Source organism: Pan troglodytes, chromosome X (genome assembly GCF_028858775.2).
Source record: "Pan troglodytes isolate AG18354 chromosome X, NHGRI_mPanTro3-v2.0_pri, whole genome shotgun sequence".
NCBI classification, from domain to species: domain Eukaryota; kingdom Metazoa; phylum Chordata; class Mammalia; order Primates; family Hominidae; genus Pan; species Pan troglodytes.
The window spans coordinates 70,005,457-70,031,575 of record NC_072421.2 but is presented as its reverse complement, the minus strand read 5'-3'; the positions used below and the strand labels follow the sequence as shown (position 1 = coordinate 70,031,575).

The following is a 26,119-nucleotide window of genomic DNA, read 5'->3' as shown; positions in this document are numbered from 1 at the left end:
TTTGCCATGTTGCCCAGGCTGGTTTTAAACTCCTGAGCTCAAGCGATCTGCCCACCCTAGGCCTCCCAAAGTGCTGGGATTACAGGCGTGAAGCACCATGCCCAGCCCAGAATGTCCATGCTAATTTATAATAGTACCAACAGTATACAAGCGTTCCCTTTTCTCCACATCCTTGCCAACACTTGTAAGAGTTAAAGAAAGAGGAAAGAAACAAAATGCAGCTCAACAGTTAAAGGCAGGTTTACTTCAGATAAAACCTGAGAGGGGCTTCTGGCCGATTTTTGGTCAGGAGTGCTTTCTCTTACAGACTAAGAGTATATATTGGTTTTAGGGTGAGGGGGCTTATCACAAGCTTGGAATGTTTCTGTGTGAGGGAGAGGTTTTATGGCAGGGTTGGAATGTCTCTGGGAGGAGAGGAGGTTATCTTGGGGCAGACATCTTTCCAGCCAAGGCGGGTTATCTCAAGGCTGCCATCTTCCTGGCCAGAGGGGGGTTATCTTGGGGCTAGCATGTCTCTGGTTGGGGAGGAGTTTGGAATTGTGGGATATGATGAGGTTGCTCTTCAAATAGCCTGATCAATCCTTTATTCTTAATTTTTTTATTTTTTATTTTTTTTGAGTCGGAGTCTTGCTCTGTCTCCCAGAGCGGAGTGCAGTGGCGCAATCTCGGCTCACTGCAAGCTCCTCCTCCCGGGTTCATGCCATTCTCCTGCCTCAGCCTCCCAAGTAGCTGGGACTACAGGCGCCCACCACCACGCCCAGCCAATTTTTTGTATTTTTAGTAGAGATGGGATTTCACCGTGTTAGCCAGGATGGTCTCTATCTCCTGCCTCGGCCTCCCAAAGTGCTGGGATTACAGGCGTGAGCCACCGTGCCTGGCCAAGGTCTTGGACTTTTATAAGGCTTGGGGCTGTGTCTTCTAACGAGTTCTGTAGTTCTGTTGAAACAGCCTTAAAGTGTGTTATGGAAGTGGCTAATCTGCTTGCTCTCAATCCAAGTCCAGAGGTTATACCCAAGGTGGCTATTAAGGGAATGACGTGGATGGCCCTTCCTTTTCTAACATATTGGATGGGTGGGATGGGCAAAGGTCGATCAGGAGGAACAAGTCCAATGGAGGGAGATAGATAAACTAGGGTACAGGTTCCAGTCCAGTTGGTAGGGAGACAAAGGTATGTGTTGGTGCCACACAAAAAGAACAGGCTTTTGTCGTGTATACAGGCAGAGATATGGAAAGACAGTAGGTGAACTAAACATGGGGTGTTTTTTCTTTCCTGTGGTTCATTACTCCAAATGGACAAGGAGGAGGCCAGGGAGACACCTACTATAGTAGAAATATAGGAAGAGTTACTTTTTACACATTTAATGCAATAGGATGTTGCACCATTGATATTGAGCCATGGAAAAAGGTGGGCACCAGGCACAGCACAAGTTAGGCCATAGGCATTGGCTGAGAGAGAGGCTGTCAAACGAGCCAGTTGCGGAAATGCTCCATTTGCTTCAGGTGATACTGGGTAGTTAACTCGGTTAGTTTGATGGTCAGAGGGGTGTTTAATAATGATAGTACGGTTGCGTTGGTTAGGTGTTAAGGATCCTATAGGGAGATTTCCTTCAGAGGCTGAAAAGCAAAGTGAAGCTTGTTGTAAAAGGGGGGTGTGTTTAGTTATAGGCCCTTTAGTGGGAGAGTCTTGGGGCTTGAGGCGTTGCAGGGAGTTGTAATAGGTTTGAAATAATTTGTTAGCCTGATTGGCCCTGGAAGTAGGATAATTGCCGACCAGGGTGTCAGCTCTTTCAAGAAAGGAAGCTCCCTTTTGGAGTGTATAAATTAGGGTTATGCTCCCTGCTAAAAGGTCATGAAGGGATGCAGGAAGGGCTGTGTAGGCTGAGGAAGACAGCGATAAGCACATCCAGCATTCAGGAGCAAAGGAAGAGTTAGTTCGCAGCAAGAGGGATTGTGTAAGGTTTATAGTTCGAGCTTGAGAGCAGTGAGAAGTGGTTGTATTGGTGAGGTTGATGTACTTAGGGTATTTGTACTGAAAAAAAAAAAACAAGCAAAAAGCGAAAAAGGTTATTTGGGTAAGAGTAAAGTCCTGGAAAGTTCCTTGAAGCCATAGGTCCCATAGAACAGTAAAGAGCTGATCAGGATATATAATGGGAGTTTCGTAAGGGTACCGCTAAAGGACTGTAACAAGGTTGATTAGGAAGCAATGAAAGTTTGGGAGAGAAAGACATAAGTGGTTTAGGTGAATTTCTCTTCCTTTTCTTCCAAGATTCGGGTGAGGCAAAGGGAAGTGGGTCCTGTGGAGACACAAGAGAAGGCTGAAGGGGTTTTGGATTTGGTTGTTTGGGTATGTGGCAAAGGGAAGTCTGTTTTCTTGAGAGAAGTATAATGAAACCAGCTGGGGAGTCCCTGGAGTTTTGCTGCTGTGGGTGTGGTAAGAATGATTTGGTAAGGTCCCTTTGTTAGAAATGCTTGTTCCCTGGTGCCATAAAGAAATAGCACTTGAACATAAAATTAATTTCCTCAGCAAGGCCATTTTTACTTTCTGCAGAAAGAGCACCCTCGCCAGCAGTTTTGCCATGAGAGTACACCGAACAAAGGAGACAGGGTCATTTATAAACTGACGCTTCCACCCTACTGCTGTGTCCAGTTTCCATTGGCTGGAACGGGACCTCACATTGTGTATTTGTCCCGATTGGCTAGCAACTTAGAACTTTTTAAAAGAGGCAAAGACAGAGGAGAACAAAGGAAGGAGGAAGTAACTTGTGGAATGCTGAGAAAGGTAAAAACACCTTCAAATAAGGAAGAGGAACAGGCTATGACCTAATGCTTGCTTGGACTAGTATAAGCATGCCAGGGCAAATATTTAGGCTAAATTGTAGGAGCTAAGAACATAAAGTACATTGATTTCTTTATTACGGCTGGCCGATATTTAAGGATGTTAGCACAGGTCTTTGAATAAATTTTGCTTCTAAGAGAAGTTACTATTTATTCCTAATTAGGTGGGGAGGAAAGTCTTTGAAGAGGAACCTCTACTTTACTTTTTACACCTTCCATTTAGGTGTGAGGGGGGAATTGGGGGTAGGACTGGGATCTTTTATGAGAACCCAGACTTCTGGCTATAGGAAGGGATTAGAGGAGTCAGTGATGGGTTGTGGCAGGTATTTGTCAGCATATTCCCGAATGAAATGGCGGATAATATACAGAAGAGGGGAAACAAGGGGAGTTGGTAGAGGTGGTGTTTGACCCTGAGGTGGAACAAAAGGGGCCAGTGGTTTCCCATACATGAGTTCAAAGGGGCTGAGCATTAAGGGTTTATGTGGGAATGCCCAAATTTTTAGAAGGGCCAAAGGCAAAAGTGTAACCCAGTCTTTAAGAGTTTGGAGTGAGTACCTGGTGAGGGTGGTTTTTAGAATGCCATTCATTTTTCCAACCTTTCCTGAAGATTGAGGTTGATAGAGGATATATAGCTTCCAGGTGATATGTAGAGCTGGTGCAAGTGTTGAGTAATTTGAGAGATGAATTCAGGACCATTGTCGGATTGAAAAGAAAGAGGCACCCTGAACCTGGGTATGATTTCCATTATTAATTTGGAGGTGACAGTAGAAGCCCATTTGTTGGTTGTGGGAAAAGCCTCGACCCATCCTGAAAAGGTATTGACGAGAACTGGAAGAAACCGAACCTTTTTAACTGGGGGCATATGGGTAAAATCAATTTGCCAGTCCTGTCCTGGAAGGTGTCCCCTGGCTTGATGGGTTGGGAAAGAAAGGGATTTAGTGTTGGAGTAGGGTGAAGCCTTTTGGCAAGTAGAACATTGATGGGAAATGGCCTTTAGCTGTTCCTTTATATCTGGGGTTATGTGTATATGGGAGCTTAAGAAATGTTGTCAAGGGGAATGGCTAGTATGGAAGAGGTTGTGAATGTCCCATAAAAGAGCAGTTTCTTCAGGGTCAGGTGGGACTAATTTGTTTTGTACAAACCAGTATGGGGGTTTGACTTGTGCCCCCGCTGTGATTAGTTGCTGTATTTGGTGTTCTGGATAAAAGGAGGGGATATGTTGTATGAGGCTTAATAGGTATTGGGGGATTGGATGGTTGGTTGAGGCTTGTTTTGCCCAGTACTCAGCCTCACGGTTTCCTATTGAAATGTGGTTTTTATCTGATTGATGTCCTTTGCAATGGATAACTGCAACCTTTTCTGGAAGTAAAGCTGCCTTTAGTAAGTGATGAGTTTTTCATTAATGATAGGAAATCCCTTAGCCGTGACATAGCCCCGCTTGCTCCAAATTTGGGCATTGGAATGGATGGTGTTATAGGCATATTTAGAATCGGTGTATATGTTAACTTGTGTACTTTTTGCTAGGGTTAGTGCTCTTATTAGGGCAAATAAGTCTGCTTGTTGGGAGGATATGCCCAAAGGCAAGGGGGCAGCCTCTACGACTCTTCTAGGTGGGTATCATCATGATATCCCTCAATGATAGCATACCCTGCTTGGAGGGAAGGGTTTTCTGATGCACTGCCATCTATAAACCAATCTGGGGCTTGCTTTATGTGAGTGGAAGTAAGGGGGTGGAACATAGTGAGAGAACTTTCAATTAAATTCAAGCATGAGTGTTGGTCAGTGTCTAAAATTGGTCCTGAAGGCAAAAGAGTGGCAGGATTAAGGGGGGAGCATCTATGAAGAGAGATAGAGTGTTGAAGGAGAGGTGAATGTAAGGCCTGCATGCAGGAGGATGAGATGGAGCTTAGCGCCTTATGGCTGAGTATATTTTGCAGACTGTGAAAAGAAAATACCTGAAGGGGTTTGTAGAATGTGAGTTTTTGTGCCTCAGGGATAATTAGAGGGGCTGTGACCAAAATTTTTAAGCAAAGGGGCCAGCCTTTGTAAATGGGGTCTAGTTGTTTTGAAAAATATGTTACCAGTTGGAGGGAGTCTCCCATGGGTTGGGCTAATAGTCCAAGGGCCTGATTATGAGAACTGTGTAAATATAGATGAAAGGATCTCAGGGGGTTTGGAAGGCCTAGAGCAGGGGCCTGTAATAAGGCACGTTTTTGGTGAGAGAAAGCATGATAAAGGGCTGGAGTGGGAGTGAGTGGTTGGTCAAGATTGCCTTTTGTGTGTTCATAAAGGGGTTTAGTGATAATGGCAAAATTTGCTATCCATAATCAGAAATATCCCACTAATCCGAGGAAAGAAAGTAAGTCCCTTTTTGTTTTAGGAAAGGGGATTTGTTGAATGCTTTGCTTTCATGCTGGCAGAATTTCTCAAGTATTTGGAGTTATGATTAATCCTAGGTATAAGACTTTTGGAGAGGTTAATTGGGCCTTCTTTTTGGACACCTGGTACCTGCATTCAGACAAAAAATGTAAAAGCCTGGTGGTGTGTTGAATACAATGTTCTAGAGAGGGGCTGCAAAGAAGTAAATCATCCATGTACTGAAGCAAGATGCTAGGTTGTAGATGTAGCTGGGAGAGGTCTAATTGAAGTGCCTGACCGAAATAGTGAGGGCTGTCCCTAAACCCCTGGGGGAGGACAATCCAGGTAAGTTGTTGGGAGTAGCCTATGTCAGGGTCGGTCTAAGTGAAAGCAAAAAGGTTTTGAGAGGAGGGATGTAGAGGAATAGTAAAAAAAGCATCTTTGAGGTCCAATACTGAGAAATGGCTAGTGTTGGGAGGAATTTGCAATAGGAGGGTGTAGGGGTTTGGGAACAATAGGATAAACAGGAACAACAGTGGAGCTGATTTATCACAAATCCTGAACGAGTCTATAGGAGCCATCTGGTTTTTTGATTGGGAGAATAGGAGTATTATGGGGAGAATGGGTGGGGATTAAAATATTGGCAGCCAAAAGTCAGTAGATGATGGGCTTGAGTCCCTGTAATCCATTAGGGTTGAGGTGATATTGTGGGACCACTGTGTAGCGCTTAGGATCCTTTAGTGAGATTTGAATTAGAGAATGGTGGGTAGCTATTATGGGGGAGTCAGTGTTCCATACTATAGGATTTACCTGGCTGAGGAATTTGGGTGTTTTTTGTTTGTTTGTTTGTTTGTTTTGAGACAGAGTTTTGCTCTTGTTGCCCAGGCTGGAGTACAATGGCGTGATCTTGGCTTGCTGTAACCTCCACCTCCCGGATTCAAGCGATTCTCTTGCCTCAGCCTCCGAGTAGCTGGGATTATAGGCATGCACCACCACGCCCAGTTAATTTTGCATTTTTAGTAGAGACAGGGTTTCTCCATGTTGGTCAGGCTGGTCTCAAGCTCCCAAACTCAGGTGATCCGCCTGCCTCGGCCTCCCAAAGTGCTGGGATTACAGGCGTGAGCCAGGAATTTGGGTTTTAAGTCTATTTGATGTGGAGTGTCTGAGGAGGGGTTTTTTTCTTGACATAATAAGAAGTAAGGGTGGCTTTGATGTAGGGCCGATGAATGAATGATTCCCCCTAGTTTGTGTAGGATGTCCCTTCCTAGTAAAGGAGTGGGACAATGAGGAATGACCAAGAAAGAGTGAGTGAGGGTGACTCCCTGAAATGAGCAGTATAGAGGCAGTGTTTTGTATGGAAGTTCTTGTATGTCCTTCATGCCAACAACAGAAAATTATGAACATTCTAGTGGGCCTTGATATTCAGTTAATACTGATAGGCTCGCCCCGGTATCCAGGAGAAAGGAAATAATCTTACTGGATACCATCCCAATTACCCTGGGTTCCATGGACTCACTGGATGTGGGGGTGAAGGATTCCAGGCACCCTCAGTCTTCCGTTGTCAGTACCAGCAGTGAAGATATTTCCTCCTGTGATGGTCGGGGGGCCTCATAGGGCCACACTTGAACAGGGAGGGTGTATCCATTGGGCACAGTCCATTTTCCAGTGTCCCCAAAGACCACAAGTTGGGCACGGTTTGGTAGGGGGCCAGGGGCTAGGACAAGCCTTTGCCCAGTGTCCAGGGTTGCCACATTGGAACCCTGATGTGGCACTTCAGGGTGACACTTCCAGAGAGGTGACGGAGTTTCCCTTGGGGTTGTCTGGAGGCTTTTGTGTAACTGACCTTTGGACAGCAGAGGTGAGCATCTGGTATTTTAACCAGAGATGTTTGTCTTTTTGAATTTTTTGTTCCTTGTCTCTGTTGTTAAAGACACGGAAGGCCTTCCAGCACTTTGGGAGGCCAAGGCGGGTGGATCACCTGAGGTCAGGAGTTTGAGACCAGCCTGACCAACATGGCGAAACCCCGTCTCTACTAAAAATACAAAATTAGCTGGGTGGGGTGGCGCATGCCTGTAATCCCAGCTACTCGGGAGGCTGAGGCAGGAGAATCGCTTGAACCTGGGAGGCAGAAGTTGCAGTGAGCCAAGATCACGCCATTGCACTCCAGCCTGGGCAACAAGAGCAAAACTGTCTCCAAAGGCTGCATTTAGGAGGTCCCGCTGAGATGTTTGGGGACCTTCCTCTAATTTTTTTTTTTTTTTTTTTTTTTTTTTGAGACAGAGTTTCACTCTTTTTGCCCAGGCTGGAGTGCAATGGCATGATCTCAGCTCACCGCAACCTCCGCCTCCCAGGTTCAAGTGATTCTCCTGCTTCAGCCTCCCAAGTAGCTGGGATTACAGGCGCCTGCCACCATGCCCGGCTAATTTTTTTTTTGTATTTTTAGTAGAGACGGGGTTTTACCATGTTGGCCAGGGTGGTCTCGATCTCTTGACCTCGTGATCCGCCTGCCTCGGCCTCCAAAAGTGCTGGGATTACAGGCGTGAGCCACTGCGCCCGGCTGACCTTCCTCTAATTTTTGTAATATTTTCTGGATATCTGGGGCAGATTGGGAAATAAATTGGAAGTGGAGAAAAGTTTGCCCTTCTCTAGATTCTGGATCCAGATTGGTATATTTTAGCATGGCTTCAGTGAGGTGTGATAAGAAAAGGGCAGGATTCAGGCCGGGCGCAGTGGCTCATGCCTGTAATCCCAGCACTTTGGGAGGCCGAGGCGGGCGGATCACGAGGTCAGGAGTTCGAGATCAGCCTGACCAACATGATGAAACCCTGTCTCTACTAAAAATACAAAAATTAGCCGGGCGTGGTGACACGCGCCTGTAATCCCAGCTACTCAGGAGGCTGAGGCAGGAGAATCGCTTGAACCTGGGAGGCAGAGGTTGCAGTGAGCCGAGATCACGCTACTGCATTCCAACCTGGGCAACAGAGTGAGACTCCATCTAAAAAAAAAAAAAAAAAAAAGGCTGGATTCTCCTGGGGCTCCTTTGTAATTTCTCTGAGTTTTTCATAATTAACTGCCTTATGGGCATTTTTGTTCATGCCCGTGAGGAGACAGGTAATCATGTGGTTCTGTTGCCTGATGCCATTGTTTCCCTGTTGGTAAGTCCAGTCTGTGTCTCTATGGGGGACTGCATCATTGGCCACTGGATTTTATATAGGGGCTTGGTTATGGAGTTCATCTGCGTGGGCTTCAGCTGAACACCAGATGCTCTCCTTTTCATCAGGAGTGAGGGTGGAGGTTAAAATTATATAAATATCATGCCAAGTTAAATTAAAGGATTGGGTTACGTGCAGGAATTCCCTGCGATAGTGATAGGGATTTTCAGAGAAGGATCCTAGCTGCCGTTTGATTTGTGACAAATCAGACTTGGAGAAAGGGATGTGAATACGAGCAATGCCTTCAACCCCAGCCACTTCCCGGAGAGGGAGAATGGCTGGGGTGGTTTGACTGGTGGCTTTTGAACGGGTAACAGGTGGAGAAGGAGGAGGAGTGGGGTTTGGGGCTGGAGGCTTGAGGGCAGGAGGGCCCCCTGGGGTGGAGGGTTTGGAGGGATGAGGAGCAGAACCAGGGGGATGGGAATACGAAGGGGGTTCATCTGCAGGGTCAAAAGGAGTTTCAGAGGAAGGGGTTTCGAGGGAAGGGGTTTTGGAGGAAGGGTTTTCACGGGAAGGGATCTCAGAGGAAAGGTTTTTGGAGGAGGGAGAGACCCAGACAGCATTTTCATTGAGAAGAAGGACTTCATGAGGGGTGCAAGCTTGACATAGGGAGGGTTGGGATCTAAGGTAGAAGAAAGCCTGAATGTAGAGAACCTCTTGCCATTTGCCATTCCTGGTTATAAAGTTGTCGAGGTCCCTAAGAATTTGCAAGTAAAAGGTGACATTTTCCAACCATCGGCTGTCATTATCTAATGTGTATTGCAGCCAGACCATGTTGCAATAAAAGACTAAATGCTTTGGCTTTATGCTTCCCGGTAAGCCAAGTTTGGTGAGGTTGTGAAGGAGGCAGCCCAGTGGGGAGGATGTAGGAATGTGGGATTGTTTGGCACCCATGTGGACTGGTGAGAAGAAGCCGAGGGTGTCTGTTTTTGTTCTAGGCATCCCCAGATGAAAGACAGAGACCCGGCGTCCTCTTTCTAAAGAGGACGGTCAAGCTGAGATGAAAACTGGGCATCCCCAAGATTTCTTCTAGCTTTTTAGTCCTGCTGGTCCTCTGAGGACCGGGATGGCAGACCTGACTTTTCCTGGTACCATGAGAAAGCCAGAGGAGGGCAGATCTTAGCAGTTGGCTGGATTTAGTGTCCAATGTTGGATGTTCCAGTTGGAATTGGCAAAGGGCCCCTTAAACCAGAGCCACATGAGGAAGAGAGAAAGAGAGAAGGGAGGAGGAGGGGAGAGGGCAAAATACCCACTGTGGGAAGTTGGAGGTGGATTCCCAAGATCTGAAGGTTTAAAGACTTGTTGGGGAGTAGCCCCGGCCAGAGCCTTGCAGTCCCCTTCAGGTTAGTTGTCCTCATGCAAATCGCTCCAAAAATGAAGTGAGAGAAAAGACGGGGCAGGTGACCAGAGACCCTCAGGATCCAGGAATTAACTTATGATGAGCTGCCGTTGCCCACTGCTTCCTGGGTTGCAAGAGAGCCTCTGCCCCCAGCACCTGTTCCAGATTTCGGCACCAAATATAAGAGTTAAAGAAAGAGAAAAGAAACACAAATGCTTGACAGTTAGAGGCAGGTTTACTTTAGATAAAACCTGAGAGGAGTTTCTGGCCAATTTTGGTCAGGAGTGCTTTCTCTTACAGACTAACAGTATATATTGGTTTTAGGGTGAGGGGGCTTATCACAAGCTTAGAATGTTTCTGTGTGAGGGAGAAGTTTTATGGCGGGGTTGGAATCTCTCTGGGAGGAGGGGAGGTTATCTTGGGGCAGACATCTTTCCGGCCAGAGGGGTGTTATCTCAAGGCTGGCATCCTCCTGGCCAGAGGGGGGTTATCTTGGGGCTAGCATGTCTCTGGTCAGGGAGGAGTTTGGAATGTTTCTGGTTGGAGATGTTAATTGTGGTTTATGGTCATGCTGACCTTAGCCATTAGGCTGATGCCCTTTAGATTTAGGTGGTTTTTTATTAAGGTGAACTTTAGAATGTGGGGCTTGTCCAAGATGCCGATGCTCCCGCTGAATGAGGGGCCTGTCCAAGATGCCAATGCTCCTGCTCTGTCAACACTTATCTTTCATCTTTTTGATAATAGAAAGTCTAACAGGAATGAGGTGATATTTCAATGTGGTTTTAATTTGCATTTCTTTGATGATTATTACATTTTTTATCTTTAGTCGTGACCTCTTGAACTCCATACTCCTATATGTGATTGCTTGGTTGACATCTCTGCTTGATAATAGACATATCAGATTTAACATGCCTAAAAACTAAAGGACAAAAAACACATTTCTTACCTCAATAGGTGCAGAAAAAAACATTTGACAAAATCTAGCACCTTTTCGTGATACAAACACTCAACAAACTAGGAATAAAAGGTAACTTCCTTAACCTGATCAAGGGTATCTACAAAAATCCCATAGCTAACATTGTACTTAATGGTGAAAGACTAAAGGCTTTTCCCGCTCATATCAGGAACAAGGCAAGGATGTTTGTCTGCTCTTGCGACTTCTCTTCACATTATAATTCAACATTATAGTGGAGGTTCTTTTTTTTTTTTTTTTTTGAGACGGAGTCTCACTGTGTCGCCAGGCTGGAGTGCAGTGGCGCAACCTTGACTCACTGCAATCTCTGCCTCCCGGGTTCAAGTGATTCTCCTGCCTCAGCCTCCTGAGTAGCTGGGATGACAGGCGTGCACCACCACGCCCGCTAATTTTTTTGTATTTTTAGTAGAGGCGGGGCTTCTTCATGTTGGTCAGGCTGGTTTTGAACTCCTGACCTCAGGTGATCTGCCCGCCTTGGCCTCCCAAAGTGCTGGGATTACAGGCATGAGCTATCACGCCTAGTCTATTTATTTATATTTTTTGAGGCAGAGTCTGTTGTCCAGGCTGGAGTGCAGTGGCGCAATCTCGGCTTACTGCAACCTCCATCTCCCAGGTTCAAGCGATTCTCCTGCCTCTGCCTCCTGAGTAGCTGGGATTTCAGGTGCAGGCCACCACGCCCGGCTAATTTTTGTATTTTTAGTAGAGATGGGGTTTCACCATGTTGGCCAGGCTGGTCTCAAACTCCTGACCTCAGGTGATCCTCCCGCCTTGGCCTCACAAAGTACTGGGATTACAGGCATGAGCCACCGCACCTGGCCTTATTTATTTATTTTTGGGACAGGGTCTCATTCTGTTTCCCAGGCTGGAGTGCAATGGCGCGATCTCTGCTCTCTGCAACCTCCACCTCCTGGGTTCAAGCGATTCTCCTGCCTCAGTCTCCCAAGTAGCTGGGATTACAGGTGCCCACCACCACACCCAGCTAATTTTTGTATTTTTAGTAGGGACGGGGTTTCACTGCGTTGGCCAGGCAGGTCTCGAACTCCTGACCTCAGGTGATCCGCCCACCTCAGCCTCCTAAAGTGCTGGGATCACAGGCGTGGGCCACTGTGCCCAGCCAAAACAATTCCATTTACAATAGCAACAAAAATAAATGCTTAGGAGTAAATTTATACGAGGAGGTGCAACACTTAGATACTGAAAACTATAAAACATTGTTGAAAGAAATTTAAGAAGGCCTAAATAAAAGAAAGATATCCTGTGTTTATGGATTGAAAGATGTAATATCTTTAAAATGGCAATACTTCCCAAAGTGTTCTACAGATTCTAATGCCACATCTAAGAAAATCTCAGCTGGCTTTTTTGTAGAAATTGATGAGCTACCAGCCCGGCCAACATGGTGAAACCCCGTCTCTAGTAAAAATACAGAAATTAGCCAGGTGAGGGTGGTGCACGCCTATAATCCCAGCTGCTCGGGAGGTTGAGGCAGGACAGTCGCTTGAACCTGGGAGGCAGAGGTTGCAGTGAACCAAAACCGTGCCACTGCACTCCAGCCTGGGTGACAGAGCGAGACTCTTGTTTCCAAAAAAAAAAAAAAGAGAAAGAAATTGACAAACTATTATAAAAGCCATATAGAAATACAGGGGACCCAGAATAGCCAAAACAATCTTGAAAAAGAGTAGTTTAGCCGACCGTGGTGCCTCACATCTGTAATCCCAGCTACTCAGGTGACTGAGACAGGAGGATCACTTAAGGCCAGTTTGAGACCAGCCTGGGCAACATGGCGATACCCCATCTCTATTATTAATTTTTTTTTTTTTTTTTTTTTTTTTGAGACAGAGTCTCGCTCTGTCGCCCAGGCTGGAGTGCAGTGGTGCGATCTTGACTCACTGCAAGCTCCGCCTCCCAGGTTCCCGCCATTCTCCTGCCTCAGCCTCCTGAGTAGCTGGGACTACAGGCGCCCACCACCATGCCCAGCTAATTTTTTGTATTTTTAGTAGAGACAGGGTTTCACCGTGTTAGTCAGGATGGTCTCGATCTCCTGACCTCCTGATCCGCCTGCCTTGGCCTTCCAAAGTGCTGGGATTACAGGCATGAGCCACCGCACCCGGCCCCCATCTCTATTATTTAAAGAAAATTTTTAAAGGAACAAAGTTAGAGGACTCATAGTTCCCAAATTCAAAACTTACAACAAAGCTACAGTAGTCAAGACAGGGTGGTACTTGCATAAGTATAGATATAGATCAATGGAATAGAAGCAAGAGTTCTACACTGTTCTTTCCTGGAACATCATGGAGTGCCCATATTTCAGGCACTTGCTTATGTGTAGGGAATAATGGTTGCTGTTGTATTTTGTTCTTTTTGTGTTTTTTTTATTTTTTTTTCTGCTCAGTAAGCTTTCATGTCCACCTTCTGGTAATGGTCTTATCCCCTGGCCACTAGGGTGGGCAAGTAACATTCTTTAAAACTTTTATTGTGAAATATAAGATATGTATATTTCACAATATATGCATAAATAAAATGTATAAAACATGAATATTCAATTTAATGGTGGCCTGGGCCTCTTAGGATAGGAGCCTACACAAGTTTTGGTTTGGGGCTTGACACTGTCGGCTCCGTGCTCTATTTCACCTACAAGAGCAATCACTGAAAAAAGCGTAAGGCTTTCCGTAATATTTATTATCTGGTTATTGGCTTTGGATTCCTCAGACAAGAACTATTTGGACCAAACTATATGGCTCAAAAGAGACCCAAGGTTCTTCTTGCTCTTTTAGGTCCTTTATACCCTGTCATAAAGAGAATACAAGCAGGCAGGAAGAGCAAAGCTGATTTCAAAGTGAGTAAAAGCAGGCAGGGTTGTTGAACTCCTCCTTTGTAATCAGACCTGAACATTTTAGTGCTGCTTTTGGTTGAACTGGGCAAATACCCTTCTGCCAGAATAAACAGGAAGGAAGCATCCTCCTACATGCTAACAACATGCCCTCAGAAAGCAGCTGAACCTGCTGGCTAATCACTCCGGAAAAAAACAGCATAACAGTAATTATGCCAAAACCAAAATTATCCTTTTTTCTGGCATAGCAGATGTGCTTTGGCATCTAGAGGGTATCCTACCAGCCAATGTTCCTCAGCAGAAAGAAGTTTTATTATTTTTGGGGAGCATTTGGTGGCTAACATCCTGACTGACCCTTTGGAATAAAGTCTAACTAAAAATGAAAAATTCTCCAGGGACAGTTAATTTCTTTTACAATGGGTATAGACCTTTAGTACCTCCAGCTCCTTAATCTTCTAGCCCAAGGTTATCTGGTTAACCTTGCCAAACACAAAAGGACAAATACTTTGGGGTTTTTACAATGGGTATAGACCTTTAGTACCTCCAGCTCCTTAATCTTCTAGCCCAAGGTTATCTGGTTAACCTGCCAAACACAAAAGGACAAATACTATATGATTCCACCTATATGAAATATCTAGAATAGGCACATACACAGAGACAAACAGTAGATTAGATGTCACTGAGGGGTGGGAGAAATGGGGAGTTATAGCTTAATGGGTACAGAGTTTCTGTTTGGTATCATGAGAAAGATAGTGGTGATGATTACACGTTGTGAATGTAATCAATGCCATTGTACCCTTAAAATGGTTAAAATGGCAATTTTATGTTATATGTATTTTACCACATTTTTTAAAAAAACCTAGACATTCTGTCACAGTTATGGAAACTAGAAGTCTGAAATCAAGGTGTCAGCAGGGTTGGTTTCTTTTTGGAGACTGAGAAATAATCTGTTCCAAGCCTCTCTCCTAGTTTATGGTGGTACTGGCAATCCTAGGAGCTTTTTTGCTTGTAGATGCGTCACTCCATTCTCTGCCTCCATCTTCATGTGGCATTCTCCTCTCTATGTCTCGGTGTCTCAGTTTACCTCTTATAAGTAAACTAGTCATATGAGGTTAGGGCCTACCCTAATCCAGTATGATCTCATCTTAAATCAATAACATCTGCAATGTCCTGGTCACATTCACGGGCTCCAGGTTGACATGAAATTTTGGAGGACTCTATTTAACCTAGTACAGGGCACTCCCGTGGATAAAATCTTCTGGGAAATGTACATAGAATCAGAAGGACATTGACAACAAAAAGATCCCCAGAAATGCCAACATTTTATAGGGGATATGTGGATGGAGAGGAATTCAAGATGCAGACTGAGCATCTTGAATGGTTAGTGAGGTAGAAGAAATCTAGGAGAAGGGTTGTATGCCACTGAACCCAAGGGGGAGGGAAAACTTCAGGAGGGATGTAGTTATCAGTGGTTTTAAGCACAGCAGAAAGGTCCAGAAAGATAAAGACTAAGAACTGTCCATGGAGTTTGGCAATATGGAGGTTGGTGTCCTTGGTGAGAACAGTTACATTAGAGTGCTAGGTAAGAAGCCAAATCGCAGCGTGTTATGAATCTTGCTTTTTGTATGCCTTCAAATTGAGAGGCAGCAGTCTATTGGCAAAGCAGTCTTTTTAGTCTCTTTCACCTACCACCTAGATTCTGTTATTAACATTTTACTATACTTGCTTTATCACATACCTATTCTTGCATCTATTCCATCAATCCATCTTCTTTTTTTAGGATACATTTCAAAGTAAATTGCAGACATCAGGATACTTCCCCCTAAACACTTCAGCATATAAACTATTAAGTGGATTTCAATATTTGTGTAGTTTTTTTCTTTTAAAGTAAAATTTTCATACAAAGAAATGCACAAATCTTAAGTGTACATTTGGTGAATTTTGACAAGTGCATACACGTGTGTAACCCAAACCCCTATCAGGATATAGAATACTATTATCACCCCAGAAAGTGCCCTCACGCCCTTTCCCAGGCATTTTCCACCTCCAGAGGCAACCACTGTCTTGATGTTTTCCACCATATGTTAGTTTTGCCTATTTTGGAACTTGATATAAGTGAAATCGCACTGTTTCTACTCTTTTATGCCTGGCTTTTCCTCAGCATGTTTTTGAGATTCATACATGTATAAATTCATACATGTAGTAGTTTGTTCTTTTCTATTATTGAGTCCTTTGTATGAATATATCACAGATTGGTGGGTTTTTTTGTTTGTTTGTTTTGAGTCAGAGTCTTGCTTTTTCATCCAGGCTGGAGTGCAGTGGCTTGATCTTGGCTCACTGCAACCTCCATCTCCTAAGTTCAAGCGATTTTCCTGCCTCAGCCTCCTGAGTAGCTAGGATTACAGGAACCCATCACCACACCTGGCTAATTTTTGTATTTTTAGTAGAGATGGTGTTCCACCATGATGGCGGGGCTAATCTCGAACTCCTGACCTCAAGTGATCTGCTCACCTCGGCCTCCCAAAGTGCTAGGATTACAGGTGTGAGCCACCGTGCCTGGCCTAAACTTTTTTTTTTTTTTTTTTTTTGAGATGGAGTCTCACTCTGTCATCCAGGCTGGAGTGCTGTGGCATGATCTCGGCTCACTGCAACTTCCGCCTCCCGGGTTCACATGATTCTCCTGCCTTTGCCTCCAGAGTAGATGGGATTACAGGTGCCTGCCACCATGCCTGGCTAATTTTTGTATTTTTAGTAGAGATGGGTTTCGCCATGTTGGCCAGGCTGGTCTCAAACTCCTGACTTCAGGTGATCCAACCGCCTCGGCCTCCCAAAGTGCTGGGGTTGTTTCCAGTTTTTGGCTATTAAGAGTAAAGCAACATTGTTTGTTTTTTTGACTCTTAAATGCCTGTCTTATAAATGGCGCTAAGCAGGGAAAAGCTAATTATTAAATATTGTTTGACTGAAATGTGAACCACATTTTTCCCTAATTTATCTCAGAAATCACTATTTAATAATATTGTTTGTGTTTATATGTGATTTTAAAATGATCCCCACCTTAATTAAAATGACCATCCCTGAAAGTGAAGCCAAAAGGAAGGAATCCTCCTAGCCTACTCTGCCATGACTTGGGCTTTAAATGGACCTGTTTTCAATACTGGCATTCAGGTCACCTGCAATTTTTATGTTATCCAAATGTTTTATGTTTTATTGATTTTGATGGAGAATCAAAAGACATCTGTTGTGTCTAATGCATCTACATGCATCTTGACAAGGGGACTGGACATAGAGACATGTCAGGGAGCAGATACTCCAGGAGCTGGATCAGTATAGGGAAACTGTTAACGGACAGGTCTTTGTTCTCAGAGCTCCCAAGATAGTGGTGGGCCGCTCCCAAGATGGCAGCAAGCCTTTTGTTCTCTGACCTGGGGTTCTTGGCCTCACGGATTCCAAGGAATGGAACCTTGGGCCACATGGTGAGTGTTATAGCTCTATTAGAAGCCATGGGTCATGGAAGAGAACCGTGGAACCCAGCAACTAGTGTTCAGCTGGATTAGGACGAACCCGGGCACTTAGCCATGCAGGAACAATGGCGAGCCTTTAGCCCGATTGGGAGCGGCAATGGGCGCCTTGCTATATCAGAAACGCAGCGGACACCCTGCCATATCTGGAGGGGTGGAAGTCAGCGATGGGTCTGCAACGGTGGCAAACAGCAGTGGTGGACGGTGAGCGAAAGCTCAGCTCGAGCCGTAACAAACACAGACCAGAAGAGTGTGCAGTTCCAAGATTTAATAGAGTGAAAACAGAGCTCCCATACAATGGGAGGGGACCCAGACGAGGTTGCCCCTCCCGGCTCGAATGCCTGGATTTATATCCCGATCATTTTCCCTCCCCCTGTGCTCTCGGGCGATATATGATTTGACTATTTCTTTACCTCCTGCTTTTAGCCTAATTTGTATTTCAGTGAGCCCTCTTTACTACCTGATTGGTTGGGTGTGAGCTGAGTTATAAGCCCTGTGTTTAAAGGTAGGTGTAGTCACCTTCCCCAGCTAGGCTTAGGAATTCTTAGTCAGCCTAGGAAATCCAGCAAGTCCTGTCTCTCAAAACTGGGTTCTTGTTGAGAGGACAGCAATAACCCCACTCACATGCGCCGAGATTAGCAGGTCTAGGCTCCTCCACCCCTATATGGGCCTAGTGGCTGGTGGCCAGATTACAAAACAAAGAGCATTTCTGATTGTTTTGCATGTGAAGAAAACAAAGTTTTATTGAGTTAGGGTCTTTGCATTCAGTTCTCTGTCTCTTCACATTCTTTTTTTTTTTGAGACAGGGTCTGGCTCTGTAGCCCAGGCTGGAGTGCAGTGGCGACACGATCATAGCTCAATGCAACCCCTGCCTCCCAGGCTCAAGCCATCCCTCCCACCTTAGCCTCCCAGTAGCTGGGTCTAGGCGCATGCCACCAAACCCGGCTAATTTTTTTTCTATTTTTTGTAGAGACCAGGGCTTCACTATGTTGCCCAGGCTAGTCTCAAACTCCTGGGCTCAAGCAATCTGCCCGCCTTGGCCTCCCAAAGTACTGGGATTAGTGGCTCAAGCCACCGCTCCCAGCTGTCTCTTCACATTCTAAAATAACTTTGTAGGGAATGTTCTAAAGGGCCCTCCATAGCAAGGAAAATCAAGTGTGTGTCTTCTGCAACTTAAGCTTGTGTGCCTTTTCAGCTGCTCATTTGTAAACACTGTGTGTTTAACTTAGCTTAGCTCTTTGGGGCATAGGACTAATAGTATGGCTTATGGGTTTCTCCAGATAGAAAAACTTTTCAGCATCTGAACTGGCAGACCCTCTGTGGAGAAGAAAGGTTTCTCAAGGTATCAGCCAGTTCCAAAGGGAGGTGGATTAGATGTTGAGAGGTTAATTGGCTATGGTCAAGGAAAATGTTTGCATCTGAGGAAATAGCTTTGGGGCAGAGATGATTTTATTATTATTATTATTTTTTTTTTGAGATGGGGTCTCGCTGTGGTGCACAGTTGGAGTGCAGTGGTGCGATCTTGGCTCACTGCAACCCCCGCCTTTCACGTGATTCTCATGCCTCAGCCTCCCGAGTAGCTGGGATTACAGGCACCCACCACCATGCCCAGCTAATTTTTTTGTATTTTTAGTAGAGACGGGGTTTCACCATGTTGGCCAGGCTGGTCCTGAACTCCTGACTTCAGGTGATTCAACCGCCTCAGCCTCCCAAAGTGCTGGGATTACAGGCATGAGCCACCATGCCCAGCCACAGAGATGATTTTATATGGCCACTTGGGCAGGGCTTCTTATAGAGGAGACCTTTAGGTGGGGTTATGACCCAGGGGGTTAGCAACTGGGCAGTTTTGCCAGCGAAAGGGTAGCTTTCCAGGTAACAGGACTTTGTAGCCCAAGTTTAATTGTTGTATCACCTTCCTCCAGGAGTTGTTTGTATATAATATTTCTTTTTTTTTAATTTTTGAAACGGGTCTTGCTCTGTCACCCAGGCTGGAGTGCAGTGGTGCGATCATGGCTCACTGCAGCCTAGACCTCCCATGCTGAAGCGAACTTCTTGCCTCAGCCTCCTGAATAGCTGGGACTGACTACAGGTGTGTGCCACTGATATGGTTTGGCTGTGACCCCACCCATAATCTCATCTTGAATTGTAATCCAGATTGTAATCCTCAATCTCATCTTGAATTGTAATCCAGATTGTAATCCTCACGTGTTTGGGGAGACACCTTGTGGGAGGTGATTAGATGTCCTTTAAAATAATCCTTAAAGAGAAACATGCTCTAGTCATATAATTTCAGGTAAAACCATTTAAACATAAAATTTTTGTTTTTATTGTCCATTCCTATGGAATTAAAAACTGACATTTCACCCCATACTCTAGCACTATTCTTCTCCTTGTTCTCTTGCTTGAGGGTTATGGTTCTTTGTCCTGAACTCGTTACTCCTCCCTGTCCTCTTGGCTCCCAAGCAGGCCTAGCTTCTCCCTGCCTATGTTCAAGGAAAATAGGGGAGCAATTCTGGAAAAATACTTGAGCCCATGAAGTGTTAGCTAAGTTATCCAGATCATTAGGGATCCTGTGTGCTATAGATGGATAAATCATTACATTAGCAATAAAAAGGACATGTTTTCCCTCCAAGCCCTGAAAAATGGAAGTGATTAGAAGTTAAGTGGCTAAATCAAACTGCATTGTAAAAAGCATTCTAGTCTTGCAAATAATCAGATATCCAGGGCAGTGCTATTAAAAGCATTTATTTTTCCTCCTGATTCCATTGTAGGGAAAGAATACCATCCTAGGTCCAACTTAATTGGTGGAATAGACTGAGGGGAAAGGAAGAGCTGAGATGCAGTTGTTAGACAGACCTGCTAACTAGGGTGGACCAGGGACTGGGGAAGGCAGCTTGGCTCACAGCAGCGGTTTAACCCAGCCAGAAAGCAGTGATATCCAAGGAATACTGTAAACTCTCGTTGTGGTTCAGGCAGAGGTTGACAAATGGGGGTTCCAGAGGGTGGGTAGAGCACAGCAATAAGTATTTTAGGCTGGTGCTAAGAAGTCTAGGCACACAGTTGCCATTTAAAAGGCTGGCGTGTGTGATTAGTGGGGACTCTGGCCCAGAGCTAAGGATCAGGGACAGCACTTTAGTCTCTGGGAAAGACACCTCGCTAGAGTTACACAGAACCCCAGGTTTCATAGGGGTTTCAGGATACTGGGTAGGTTACCAGTTCAGGAACTTGGAAATAATCTAATAATTTAAGAATGTTATTTTTTCCTTCAAGCTCTAGAACATAGATCAAGACCGCTTTCCAAAGGAGCTCTGAACCCTTAATAATTCCCATCAATAGTGGGAGTTTTTCACACCTTGCCAACACTTGGTATTTTCCCACTTGTTGGTTATAGCCATCCTAATGGGAAGTGGTATCTCCTTGTGGTTTTGGTTTGCATTTCCCTGACAACTAATGATGTTGAGAGTCTTTTCATGTGCCCATCTGTATATCTTTTTTCCATTTATTTATTTATTTATTTTTTAAGAGACAGAGTCTCGCTATGTTATTCAGGCTAGTCTTAAACTCCTGACCTCAAGCGATCCTCCTGCCTTGGCCTCCCAAAAGTGCTGGGATCACAGTCATGAGCCACCGCACCCGGCCCTGTATATCTTTTCCCCACCTCTGGTCGCTTGTGTGTTCGGCATCATATTTAAGATATTGCCAAATCCAAGTCATGAAGATTTTTACACCTATATTTTTTCCTAAGTTTTGTAGGTTTAGCCCTTAGATTTAGATCTATGATCCATTTTGAGTTAATTTTTGTGTATGGTATGAGTAGGGGTCCAATTTCATTCTTTTGCACATGGATATCCAGTTGAAAAGACTTCTTCCCCAGTGAATTATTTTGGCGCCCTTACTGAAAGTAATTGACCATAAACCACTGAAGAATTTTAAGCAGAGGAGTGACATGATTTCTTTTATGCTTTAAGACAGTATTGCTGGCTGCTATATAGAGTGTGTATTGGAGGGGCAAGAGTTTATGTAGGGAGAGCAGTTTATGTAGGAAGCTGCAGTTATCCAGGCCAGAGATGATGGTGACTTGGGCCACAGTAATGGTAGTAGAGATGGAAAGAAGGTGGTTATAACTTGGGAAATAAAGTTAGTAGGACTTGGGACTGCCTGGCCTGGGGGTGGGGCATAAAAACAAAGGACAAGGATGACTCCTATTTAGGTTGGGGTCAAGGATTCTCTTCAGATTTGAAGTTTGGGTGGCTAAATAGATGGTAGTGTTATTTAGTACCATACAAATGGAGAAGCACGTTTTTAGAGGGGAAATAATGAGTCTAGTTTGGGATGAATTGAATTTGATTTCAAGTGGAGATGTCCAGAAGGCAGCTGGAATATGGGTCTAGAGTAGAGCTTGAGGGACAGCTCTAGGTTGGAGAGAGTGATTTGAGAGTCATGAGCACATAGGTGGGAGCGGAAGCTCTGGGAAAACTTGAGGAGAGATTAAAAAGAGTGAGAAGAGGTCCTAGGACTGAGTCCTCTGGGAGGAAGAACACAGAAGAAATGGTCAGTGAAGAGGAGGAAAACCAGAAGGAATCTATAGGAATCTCGTGAAAGGAGGGAATTTTAAGAGGGGAGGGGAGTGATCAATACTGTTAAATGGAGGTCCAGTAAAATAAGGCCAGAGAGGTTCCCATGTTTCCATGCCCCTACACATAGAGGTTTGTTTTACAAAAAATATCACTTCATACTTCTTATGGGTGCCAATTTAAAAAAAAATACTGTGGAACCAATAACCTTTGCACATTCATTTTCCACAACTAGTGCCTGAAGGTGTTGCTGGCAGCATCTGGTGGATATTTGTTTGTGTCTCAAGTGACGCCAGCTTTCATTGGCATCTTGTGTGCTAATCTTTCCCATCCTGAATTGAGGATATTAAAAGTCCAGCTGCAGTTTGGATTCTAAAATGAACTCTAAAGCATTCTTAGACTGAATGTTCAATGTTTCCTTTCTCCTCTTCTTCTTTTTTTTTCTATAGATATGTGAAAGAGGCCAAAGAAGCAACTAAGAATGGAGACCTGGAAGAAGCATTTAAACTTTTCAATTTGGCAAAGGACATTTTTCCCAATGAAAAAGTGCTGAGCAGAATCCAAAAAATACAGGAAGCCTTGGAGGAGTTGGCAGAACAGGGAGATGATGAATTTACAGATGTGTGCAACTCTGGCTTGCTACTTTATCGAGAACTGCACAACCAACTCTTTGAGCACCAGAAGGAAGGCATAGCTTTCCTCTATAGCCTGTATAGGGATGGAAGAAAAGGTGGTATATTGGCTGATGATATGGGATTAGGGAAGACTGTTCAAATCATTGCTTTCCTTTCTGGTATGTTTGATGCGTCACTTGTGAATCATGTGCTGCTGATCATGCCAACCAATCTTATTAACACATGGGTAAAAGAATTCATCAAGTGGACTCCAGGAATGAGAGTCAAAACCTTTCATGGTCCTAGCAAGGATGAACGGACCAGAAACCTCAATCGGATTCAGCAAAGGAATGGTGTCATTATCACTACATACCAAATGTTAATCAATAACTGGCAGCAACTTTCAAGCTTTAGGGGCCAAGAGTTTGTGTGGGACTATGTCATCCTCGATGAAGCACATAAAATAAAAACCTCATCTACTAAGTCAGCAATATGTGCTCGTGCTATTCCTGCAAGTAATCGCCTCCTCCTCACAGGAACCCCAATCCAGAATAATTTACAAGAACTATGGTCCCTATTTGATTTTGCTTGTCAAGGGTCCCTGCTGGGAACATTAAAAACTTTTAAGATGGAGTATGAAAATCCTATTACTAGAGCAAGAGAGAAGGATGCTACCCCAGGAGAAAAAGCCTTGGGATTTAAAATATCTGAAAACTTAATGGCAATCATAAAACCCTATTTTCTCAGGAGGACTAAAGAAGACGTACAGAAGAAAAAGTCAAGCAACCCAGAGGACAGACTTAATGAAAAGAATCCAGATGTTGATGCCATTTGTGAAATGCCTTCCCTTTCCAGGAAAAATGATTTAATTATTTGGATACGACTTGTGCCTTTACAAGAAGAAATATACAGGAAATTTGTGTCTTTAGATCATATCAAGGAGTTGCTAATGGAGACGCGCTCACCTTTGGCTGAGCTAGGTGTCTTAAAGAAGCTGTGTGATCATCCTAGGCTGCTGTCTGCACGGGCTTGTTGTTTGCTAAATCTTGGGACATTCTCTGCTCAAGATGGAAATGAGGGGGAAGATTCCCCAGATGTGGACCATATTGATCAAGTAACTGATGACACATTGATGGAAGAATCTGGAAAAATGATATTCCTAATGGACCTACTTAAGAGGCTGCGAGATGAGGGACATCAAACTCTGGTGTTTTCTCAATCGAGGCAAATTCTAAACATCATTGAACGCCTCTTAAAGAATAGGCACTTTAAGACATTGCGAATCGATGGGACAGTTACTCATCTTTTGGAACGAGAAAAAAGAATTAACTTATTCCAGCAAAATAAAGATTACTCTGTTTTTCTGCTTACCACTCAAGTAGGTGGTGTCGGTTTAACATTAACTGCAGCAACTAGAGTGGTCATTTTTGACCCTAGCTGGAATCCTGCAACTGATGCTCAAGCTGTGGATAGAGTTTACCGAATTGGACAAAAAGAGAATGTTGTGGTTTATAGGCTAATCACTTGTGGGACTGTAGAGGAAAAAATATACAGAAGACAGGTTTTCAAGGACTCATTAATAAGACAAACTACTGGTGAAAAAAAGAACCCTTTCCGATATTTTAGTAAACAAGAATTAAGAGAGCTCTTTACAATCGAGGATCTTCAGAACTCTGTAACCCAGCTGCAGCTTCAGTCTTTGCATGCTGCTCAGAGGAAATCTGATATAAAACTAGATGAACATATTGCCTACCTGCAGTCTTTGGGGATAGCTGGAATCTCAGACCATGATTTGATGTACACATGTGATCTGTCTGTTAAAGAAGAGCTTGATGTGGTAGAAGAATCTCACTATATTCAACAAAGGGTTCAGAAAGCTCAATTCCTCGTTGAATTCGAGTCTCAAAATAAAGAGTTCCTGATGGAACAACAAAGAACTAGAAATGAGGGGGCCTGGCTAAGAGAACCTGTATTTCCTTCTTCAACAAAGAAGAAATGCCCTAAATTGAATAAACCACAGCCTCAGCCTTCACCTCTTCTAAGTACTCATCATACTCAGGAAGAAGATATCAGTTCCAAAATGGCAAGTGTAGTCATTGATGATCTGCCCGAAGAGGGTGAGAAACAAGATCTCTCCAGTATAAAGGTGAATGTTACCACCTTGCAAGATGGTAAAGGTACAGGTAGTGCTGACTCTATAGCTACTTTACCAAAGGGGTTTGGAAGTGTAGAAGAACTTTGTACTAACTCTTCATTGGGAATGGAAAAAAGCTTTGCAACTAAAAATGAAGCTGTACAAAAAGAGACATTACAAGAGGGGCCTAAGCAAGAGGCACTGCAAGAGGATCCTCTGGAAAGTTTTAATTATGTACTTAGCAAATCAACCAAAGCTGATATTGGGCCAAATTTAGATCAACTAAAGGATGATGAGATTTTACGTCATTGCAAGCCTTGGCCCATTATTTCCATAACAAATGAAAGTCAAAATGCAGAATCAAATGTATCCATTATTGAAATAGCTGATGACCTTTCAGCATCCCATAGTGCACTGCAGGATGCTCAAGCAAGTGAGGCCAAGTTGGAAGAGGAACCTTCAGCATCTTCACCACAGTATGCATGTGATTTCAATCTTTTCTTGGAAGACTCAGCAGACAACAGACAAAATTTTTCCAGTCAGTCTTTAGAGCATGTTGAGAAAGAAAATAGCTTGTGTGGCTCTGCACCTAATTCCAGAGCAGGGTTTGTGCATAGCAAAACATGTCTCAGTTGGGAGTTTTCTGAGAAAGACGATGAACCAGAAGAAGTAGTAGTTAAAGCAAAAATCAGAAGTAAAGCTAGAAGGATTGTTTCAGATGGCGAAGATGAAGATGATTCTTTTAAAGATACCTCAAGCATAAATCCATTCAACACATCTCTCTTTCAATTCTCATCTGTGAAACAATTTGATGCTTCAACTCCCAAAAATGACATCAGTCCACCAGGAAGGTTCTTTTCATCTCAAATACCCAGTAGTGTAAATAAGTCTATGAACTCTAGAAGATCTCTGGCTTCTAGGAGGTCTCTTATTAATATGGTTTTAGACCACGTGGAGGACATGGAGGAAAGACTTGACGACAGCAGTGAAGCAAAGGGTCCTGAAGATTATCCAGAAGAAGGGGTGGAGGAAAGCAGTGGCGAAGCCTCCAAGTATACAGAAGAGGATCCTTCCGGAGAAACACTGTCTTCAGAAAACAAGTCCAGCTGGTTAATGACGTCTAAGCCTAGTGCTCTAGCTCAAGAGACCTCTCTTGGTGCCCCTGAGCCTTTGTCTGGTGAACAGTTGGTTGGTTCTCCCCAGGATAAGGCGGCAGAGGCTACAAGTGACTATGAGACTCTTGTAAAGCGTGGAAAAGAACTAAAAGAGTGTGGAAAAATCCAGGAGGCCCTAAACTGCTTAGTTAAAGCGCTTGACATAAAAAGTGCAGATCCTGAAGTTACGCTCTTGACTTTAAGTTTGTATAAGCAACTTAATAACAATTGAGAATGTAACCTGTTTATTGTATTTTAAAGTGAAACTGAATATGAGGGAATTTTTGTTTCCATAATTGGATTCTTTGGGAACATGAAGCATTCAGGCTTAAGGCAAGAAAGATCTCAAAAAGCAACTTCTGCCCTGCAACGCCCCCCACTCCATAGTCTGGTATTCTGAGCACTAGCTTAATAGTTCTTCACTTGAATATTCTTATATTTTAGGCATATTCTATAAATTTAACTGTGTTGTTTCTTGGAAAGTTTTGTAAAATTATTCTGGTCATTCTTAATTTTACTCTGAAAGTGATCATCTTTGTATATAACAGTTCAGATAAGAAAATTAAAGTTACTTTTCTCAA

The 26,119-nt window shown here is 44.0% G+C and overlaps 1 protein-coding gene across 1 annotated transcript in view; it reads left to right on the top strand.

Annotated features, from left to right (window-relative positions):
* ERCC6L (ERCC excision repair 6 like, spindle assembly checkpoint helicase) overlaps window positions 1-26,119 on the top strand; it is a 34,463-nt gene extending 8,344 nt beyond the window's left edge. The window contains exon 2 of the mRNA XM_003317515.6: window positions 22,086-26,119. Within this exon, the coding sequence (XP_003317563.3) occupies window positions 22,086-25,770 (3,685 nt within the window). The 3' untranslated portion in view covers window positions 25,771-26,119. The remainder of the gene's footprint in view (window positions 1-22,085) is intronic.